The 8,237-nt window shown below is 42.5% G+C and overlaps 2 protein-coding genes and 1 long non-coding RNA gene across 3 annotated transcripts in view; 1 reads left to right on the plus strand and 2 right to left on the minus strand.

Annotated features, from left to right (window-relative positions):
* ppm1g (protein phosphatase, Mg2+/Mn2+ dependent, 1G) overlaps positions 1-1,465 on the minus strand; it is a 9,212-nt gene extending 7,747 nt beyond the window's left edge. Inside the window, exons 1-2 of the mRNA XM_019895904.1 lie at positions 1,335-1,465; positions 915-1,051 (exon numbers count right to left, since the gene is read on the minus strand). Of these exons, the coding sequence (XP_019751463.1) occupies positions 915-1,025 (111 nt within the window). The 5' untranslated portion in view covers positions 1,026-1,051; positions 1,335-1,465. The remainder of the gene's footprint in view (positions 1-914; positions 1,052-1,334) is intronic.
* A 1,051-nt stretch (positions 1,466-2,516) lies between these two features.
* Positions 2,517-3,255, minus strand: LOC109531562 (uncharacterized). The gene is made up of 3 exons (XR_002171198.1): positions 3,138-3,255; positions 2,992-3,056; positions 2,517-2,911 (listed from the first exon to the last, which is right to left on the minus strand). It is a non-coding gene; the product is annotated as an uncharacterized LOC109531562 (long non-coding RNA).
* A 741-nt stretch (positions 3,256-3,996) lies between these two features.
* On the plus strand, positions 3,997-5,841 carry mis12 (MIS12 kinetochore complex component). Its single transcript, XM_019895807.1, has 2 exons — positions 3,997-4,752; positions 5,261-5,841. Exons 1-2 carry the CDS (start codon positions 4,360-4,362, stop codon positions 5,516-5,518), a joined length of 651 nt encoding a protein of 216 aa, XP_019751366.1. The 5' UTR covers positions 3,997-4,359; the 3' UTR covers positions 5,519-5,841.
* Positions 5,842-8,237: the final 2,396 nt, after the last annotated feature.

An 8,237-nucleotide genomic window follows, 5' to 3' on the forward strand; every position in this document is an offset into this window, starting at 1 on the left:
ATTTCAATCGCGCCACACTTTCTCCACACAGAAGACACACAGGTTTTCCAGCTACGTCCATGAACATGTTCTTCGACTCTCACCTTGTTTGAAACCCCCGGTTCTCAGTGTCCACCTTCCGTTTTGCCATTTTTGATGGGTATCTGAAAGCTAATGTCACTGTTATGGGAACGACTGCTGGACGAATAAATATTTAAATAAAGCGGCCGACTGCTTGGCGCGTCACCGTTGCATTGTGGGAAATGTAGTTTTGGTGCGTGTAAAAGATCTGCGGGCTCTCGGCTTGCTGCGGTCCGCGGGCCGGTTCTAATAATAAATCAATATCATCCCAGGGGCCACTGAAAACATTCTCGCGGGCCGGATTTGGCCCGCGGGCCGGCACTTTGACATATGTGGCCTATGGAGTGAAGATGTCGATATCCATAAAATCCAGAATATTTGTCCTATTAATTTGATATTGTCAGAGATTGATGTGGGTATGGGTAGAGATGTCCACATAGGTTTTGGTCAACATTGATCGCAGTTTTCTGACTTCAACGGACACTAAGCTTTTGTTATGGAGAGGAAGACGCATTACATCTAATTCAAATTATTGGACCAATTGATTTGATATTATCAGAGATTGATGTGGGCATAAGTACAGATGTGCACATGAATTTTAGTGACGATTTTTCGTACTTCTGATATTAAACTTTTTCTCGACAGTGAACATACACAGAGGGGGTGGCTTAATGCCTATAAAGTCCAAAATATGGTGGTGATTGTTTTGATATTTTCACTGGTTCAAGTGGACCCGACAAGATACATGCAAGTACATTTTAATAAGGACTGGTCGTACTTTTCTGACATTAACCAACGGTAAGCTGTTTTCTCCATATAGGCGTTTTAGATTGACCCCGTTTCATTCGGCTCACCTCCATGGAAACCCGCCAGCCCTGCATAGCGGAGAAGCCGTAGCTCATGGTGCTGTTGCCGCCATCTGAGGAGGTCTTGGTCGTGTTCGGCTGCGACAGATAAGCCCCCATGGTTGCCGGTTGCTGTGGCTTCACACCTGAAGAGACGACACGCAATAAACATTTCATTTAGCTTCACGGGTTTGGCTCGTCGCATTCAGTCTTGCTTTTTCTACGGTTGCTAGCTAGCTAGCGTTAGCAACACAACAACAAAAAGTGGATGCTCGTCGGCTAGCTAACATCACCATGCTAACAAGAGCCGGCTAAACTTCCACAGCGCAATCTTTGCCCCCCGTCATACCAACGGCTACGCACTAAGCACGGAGGATCTGATGATGACATACAATCGCACACATTATACAGACAACAGGGTGAGCTTACACGTGGATTGAGGAGAGGGAGATTCACATAGGAAAGGCTACACGTGTGGAAGCGAAAAGCCGCTACGAGGAGACAAGCCGAGAAAAGGAACACGGAAAGTATACGAGGTGACACCGCGCATGTCCCTTTTTTTCCGCCAAACAGGGGGCGTGTCTGACGGTTACGTCATGTGCGACGCTTATAATACTTGCCGCTAGGTGGCGGCGGACTGAAAGTGTGACCTTCAAGAATTACAGTCCCAATGAATCCTGTCACCCGAGTCCAAGTCTGGTCTTTTTTAAAACCTGACCTGAAGACAAAAGGTTGACGATAAGCCCAGCCAATTTCAGCAAAAATTGGAGATATAATGTTTTTGTTGTTGTTGAGCACAGGGGCACCCCGACATTCCCTGCAGTTTTCCTCTGACTCTTGCGTAGGGCAGAACTGGGTACACCTACACTAAAAGTGTAGTACATGAAAACACATCACTGGGTTTCTTAGGTTGCCCTCGCATACAAAGTTTGACCTCTTCTAGGGCTGAACCTTTTAACAGTGAAAGAATTAAGTCTACTTGGTCTTCCTCTTGTAGACCTCTCGTTCTTATTGCCCGTTCCACTTCCTCTAGAAATTCGTCAACAGTGTCAACATCTTTCCCATTCTCACCAGAAAAAGGCATAATGTGTTTTTCCCTTGGGATGTAAACAATTGATCTTGGCTGAACATTACCCAAATTTGCAAGGCTTGACATGACAGCCTCCTGTTTTCGATTGAATTCTCTAATCTGTGACTGTAATGCGGTCACATAGTTACCTTCATCACCCAATTGTAAGGAACTTGGGTCGTCCTCGCTGTGGGTTCCTGCCAGGATGGCAGCTGCTTGCACGTCGTCCTCTGACATTTTCAGGTCTCCGTTCCAAGGTATTTAACGCAGCAAAGCGCAACAGTCACAAAAAGTCAATCTATTTCTCTTCTGGTAGCTTTGAAGACTTGCTCGCATCCCATGATGCGTGTCGATGCGAATCTGCTCCACATTCAGCCACACGAACCACAGCTTGGAAACGAAGGCCTCACTCCCTCGACACTCCGCACTCTGGCATTAGGACTGCTTCGCTTCTCGCCACTACTGTTGTCTATTATACTCAAACTCACACTATCCACTACAATCTCAGAATTGAATAGGGAATCCCACTTCTGACACCAAAATTGTGTAGCCGGGTCTTTGGAAAGACTGAACTGAACACAAAATAATTTTTATGTGGGCTTTATTCCCGACTGGACAGTGAAAAATTGTACAGCATTAAGAGGAAAGACTGAGATGTTAACTGAATTTTAAAAGAGTTCGAAAAGGGATCTAAGAGATCAGAGTATCTAACAGATTAAAGACAATTACACCATAATAGACAACAGCAGTGGCTTGCTTAATAGAGAAACAGAAATAAAAATACATTATTTCCAAGCCACAATACTTCATTAAACTTAAAGTGCAGAACAAATAATCATTACAACCCAATGTTTTAAGATGCAGACACACTTACTCGATACGTCCCGGTGTGTTGGGTGCATACAAAGCATGTGGAAAAACACAAATGATCTCCCCTCTACAGAACAGATAACACAGTTCATATAATTTCACAGTCCAAAAAAAACATTTACATCTTGTAACGTTGCGAACGCTTACGCTGTAGAGCTGTTCACGCGACTCACTAGTGGTAGATTTCAAGCTCCAAACCACGATATTGTGCTCTACAAATACCATTCAAATAATTAATCGTCTATCCAAAATTAACACCTAACATACGTCATGGTAAACTAGTTACCAATTACCTGAATATCGCCAGGGTTACAACGACGATCATGGGTGTATCAAGTTGGGACAAGCAGTAGGCACAGTTCAGTGACTACTCTCCTTCACGTGCATGTCACCCTCACTTCACTTGCTGGTCTGATTTTTTTTTTTTTTTTTACTTACTGGTCTGATTGTCTCACGCTCTTTAAGTTCCTGCGTGTTTTGATCTAGCGTGACTCTTAAAGTGACAGTGCTACATTTGTTAACCAAGGCAGCCTTCACTACAAATGTCTAAGTAAGGTTCACCTGGTTATATAATGTTTTTGTTGTTGTTGAACACAGGGGCACCCCGACATATCTTGAATGCATAGACTAAGTTACGTTGCTCAAGAATTCAGACGTAATTACTCAGCGAGACATGTTGAGTGAGGAGTATGCAAAATACTGTACCAGGGAGATGAGAGAGATGACCTGTTCATCAACCTTGCTCACGTTCTGAAGAGTAATGTTCTGAACTGTTACTACTTGGAATAAATATTGGATTCGTTGTACATTTTTTATCATTTAAATCGTTTTTTTGTGGTATACTGTACTTGATGCAGACTGCATCTCCAGCCCCCCCCCCACCCCCCATAAACAAAGTGAGACCCCTGCCGTAGTGGTACACAAAACATTGATCAAGTGCAGTTCCGTTGTATTCAACTGTTAAATTCAATATATTTCATTTAATCTAAGAGCAGTTTGTTTTTGAACATTTATTTAGGTACACGTTTTATTTGAATATGATGTGCAACACATCTTAAATGAATCAATGTGATAGTCATTTTTAACACCGGCTATCGTGTGCAGAATCGCGGGAGGTGCTAGAGCTTATGACTGTAGGGGAAAGCCGTACGACACCCTGAACCGGTCGCCACGCCAGCCAGTCGCAGGGCACACATAGAGACAACCACCCACACCATCACTGAGTGGGAGTGGATCCAACGCTGCCGGCACACCAGATAGGAGAGTCCATTACAACATCTGCAACTTCTTAAAGGAATAATTAATAAAATGTTTTTACTGTACTATTTTCAATGCTATGGTGATACTTAGTGGGAAAAAAGTTCGACAGCCACTGCAGTAGCCCGCTTCTCGTGGTTGCAATTCCATTTGTCGTCACTTGGTTGCAGTAGAGCGTGATAGAGTTGTCTACCTACTGCCAACGTAACTGAAAGAAGAAGAAACGATCAAGGCGAAGCGGGAAAAGTAAAAACAAGGATGGATGGCAGAGAAGATACTTGCGAGGAGACCAGCATTCTCCCCGCGTCGTCTTTAGACCTATACGAGGCGCAGTTTTTCGGCTTCACGCCGCAAACTTTCATGTTCCGTCTCTCCAGCGCCTTCCTGGAATGTCTTTGCGACATTTTGAACGTGGTGGAGAAAGTATGCGTGCGACAACTGAGTAAAGGTGAGTCGGACGCGACTACCGAGGAGAAGCTCCGCGTCCAGGCTAGAGAGTGTAGCCGCAAACTGCAAGCGTTTGTGGGAGAGAGCTTCAAGCAGCTGTCGGAGCGGATGGAGGAGCAGCTGGTCACCCGCTGTTTCTCCGTCCCGCCCAAGGTCCTACTGAAGGAGGACGAGTGTCACAGGAAACATCCTCCGGACACACAGGCGAGTCATATCAAGTAATTTGGACATGACTTACCCTTTAATGCAAGCAAGTTGAAGGGATCACACGTACAGCGTTTTGGTGGTCTTTTCAAATGAAGATTTTCAGCCTAACGTTCAAAGAAACAAACCACCCCGGGAAATATGAGCCGTTGTAACAAATACTGTACTATTAGTTCCTGTGTCTTACAGGTACAGTAGCCGTTCCCATAGCTGTCTCTATACATAAGAGCTCTTATGTATATATAGGTCTCGTGGTGTTTTGTTCTGTCCTCCTGTTCTGAGCTGCCAACATGGTGCACAAACCAAAAGTGATCTCACGATCCAAGGCTTGTGTTTTTAATAAAGAAAATTAGCCCTGTGTTGCATAAAAACATAAAAGAGAATATAATGAGCGAATCTCATTTTTAAAGCATGTAACAGCATGTTTATAATTATCGATATTAATTAATTTCACCACTAATACTATAATAAACTCTCATTTTGTACTAATACACTTCCCCACTTCTAGGAGATGCTCAGACTGGAGTCGTCCTTGACGGAGGTCCGCAGGGCTTATGAGGCCGAGGTGTGTGCTCGAAATGCACTGCAGGCTGAACTTGAGGAGCAAGCGGAGGTACAGAAGCAGCTGGATGGCTTCTTGGCTTGGCTCAGGGAAGGAAAGGGCAGTTTCCAGGAAAGTTTCCAACCGGTGGCGACATCCATAAAGACATTGCAACAGGTCATTGTGGAGGTGTGCAACAAGGCGCCGAATCATCGCTCAACTTAACTTACTATGTGCTTTAATTTGATCGTTACCCCAAGATTTGTGCACTCCTTTAAGTGAACTTAGGGGAGATAGATTCTGCAAATGTTCACCCTTGTCTAAAAAGTGTTTGGATATTTTAAATGACTAATTACTGTCTGCTGAACAATTAACATTAAAAAATAAATCAAGACCCTGTGATCACCAGCAGAGGGCGTGTACAGCCAATCTTTCACACCAGAGGACAAGCTCGATCTTTTTTGCGCCTTGGACAGGTTTCACGTGATATTTTGATGAACCGACAGAGAAAAAGATGTAAAACAAAGAATTAAAAACACAACTCACTATTATGCTCAATGTAGTTGTGCTGTTTCTCTTCATTAAGGTTCTCCAATCTTAGAGTACCATAATTGGGAGACAAAGACACATAGGTGTCTTACTTGTCAGTCTACTCGGTTATTTTGTTTAGGTCGCCGTCATTGCTGAAAAACCTGCTTCACAGATTCCCAAAGAAAGACCCATGCAAGCATGAAAACATGCCAGCTCCATACGAAAAGTCATGAGCCGAGACTCATACACAGAGCGTCTGACTGTGAGGAAGACATGGCTACAATATGTTGTCCAAAAACTGCAATTTATGATAAGATAAGATAAGAAATCCTTTATTAGTCTTGCAATGGAGAAATTCCCAATTCACAGCAGCAAAGTTATGAAAGGAAGAAGTAGAAGAACAAAATATATGGAGCAACACAAATTCAAAATGTCTTACAATGTGAGGAGCAAGTTGGAAAAACGATTACCACACATTTAGAAAAAGTTACATTTCTTGGTAGCCAAGCTTGACGAAAGAAAGTAGCAATCTCTGTACTACAAAACTGTATGATGGTTCCAATCCATTTCATTTGGGATTTCTCAGTCTAACTGCCAATCAGCCCCATTATACCCCTTTTACATATTATAAAGGCTTATAATCAGTGTTACCAAAAACACAAAGCCTTCACGATCACATTTTGTGGCCAGCACGCCAAGAGGAAGAGTAGCACAGGCAGTAAATTGCATTTATCAGTTCAGGTGTTTATTTAAAAAATTTAAATGTTTTAAACACATTTGTGAAATTGTTTATGTTACGAATAATTTATATGCACAATAGCTGAAATAACCAATTCAATTACACACATCAGGAAAACATGAATGATATATTTTTAAAAAACACCCCAAACCATTTACAGTTTTCTTTGTAATAATTGACAAAGATTTCCCCTTCACGACACAAGGGGGCACAATCTCTGATTAGTGTGATACGTTTCGCCACACCATTCGATATGGCCAAAGCAATTCAAGTCAAGTCAGCTTTTATTGTCAAATATGCTCTATATGTAACATATAGCACAGATGAAATGACTTGCACAGATGAAATTTCAAAGAGAAGCAACGTGGAAACCAGTAAGTGTGTTTTTAATAGCCTCCTTTGGATGGAGAAATGTGCATTAACCACAGGTCGAACGTAAAAAAATAGTTTTTGCCACAACATTCCTGGAAAGTGTGCGAGAGAGAGAGAATCCAATGTGGCCGTTTTCAAAACGAAATAAACACATTCAACCTCAAGTTAATGGGGATGAGCAATAAGCACACACCTCAAGCGCTATTTATTAACCCCAAATAAATGTGTGATATAATTGGCTTTTCCTGACATGTTGTTTTGATTCCTGTCAGAAGCCCAAAGGTTCCATATAACGCCGACTGCTATTTCAAACTATTCATAATTCCCTCCACCTTTTCTCAGAAAAACAGGCCCAACGCATGATGTTGTTGGCACCGTTTCTCACTGTAGGTATACTGTTCTTTTGCTGAACAGTTTTTTTTTTTTCCCAAATATATGTTTTGTAATTATGGGCATTAAATTCCATTTTGGTTTCATCGCATCCTCTCAAAATTGCCCCAAACACAAGTACAAAACATTCAGGTTTCTGCTGGAAAGCAAAAACATCAGGAAAATGTCACGGGTAAAAGCAAAACCCAAACACCAGGCCACAGCAGTCATTCCAGAGAAAAACAGTGGACTCTGAACACAGTTCACTAAGTTCACACCAAGAGACTCTTTAGACTTGGGAAGGGTCCCAGTGCCTGGACAAGTACCGGTAATGTTCTGCAATCACACTGCGCTGTTAGGACCAAGGCAGAACTCATGGTCGGGGACAAAGGCCTGAGGTGATTACCATTAAAACGACAAGGCAGGGAGATCAGAGGCTGGGAGAACCAAAAACAGAAGATCAATCAAAGAAAGAGTGCTGGAGAGTCTTGCATGAGAGTGGAAGAACAATCTGCCAAAGAATCAGGAAGCAGGAATGGTTAGAACGTGGCTGATTGTGATTTAGAACAGTGGTCTCCAGACCACTGCTTAGAGACTCTCTAACCACCAGTCCGTTTCTTCGAACTTGGTACCGGGCCTAGCCATGGACCAGATCTTCCTATGCTTTTAAAACATTCTAGTGCATGTTATCTATCTATCTATCTATCTATCTATCTATCTATCTATCTATCTATCTATCTATCTATCTATCTATCTATCTATCTATCTATCTATCTTCTGGAACTGCTTAAAAGAGTCCCAGTAGCAACATATGAGTACAAATTTCTTCATCTTTGTATCATAAAAAATAAGTGAACACCGCTGTCTTATGTCACCCGTATTTTGTAGGTATAGGAGGACCTCCCAGCTGTATGCAGCTGTTTTCTAGCCAGT

The sequence above is a fragment of the Hippocampus comes genome, unplaced genomic scaffold (assembly GCF_001891065.2).
Source record: "Hippocampus comes isolate QL1 unplaced genomic scaffold, H_comes_QL1_v1.1 scaffold80, whole genome shotgun sequence".
Lineage (NCBI taxonomy): Eukaryota > Metazoa > Chordata > Actinopteri > Syngnathiformes > Syngnathidae > Hippocampus > Hippocampus comes.

Bases quoted from the DNA above. Each gene is read 5' to 3' on its own strand.
- mis12 (XM_019895807.1), top strand. From the start codon at position 4,360: ATGGATGGCAGAGAAGATACTTGCGAGGAGACCAGCATTCTCCCCGCG. The intron at 4,753-5,260 runs GCGAGTCATATC...CCCCACTTCTAG, and splicing joins AACATCCTCCGGACACACAG to GAGATGCTCAGACTGGAGTC.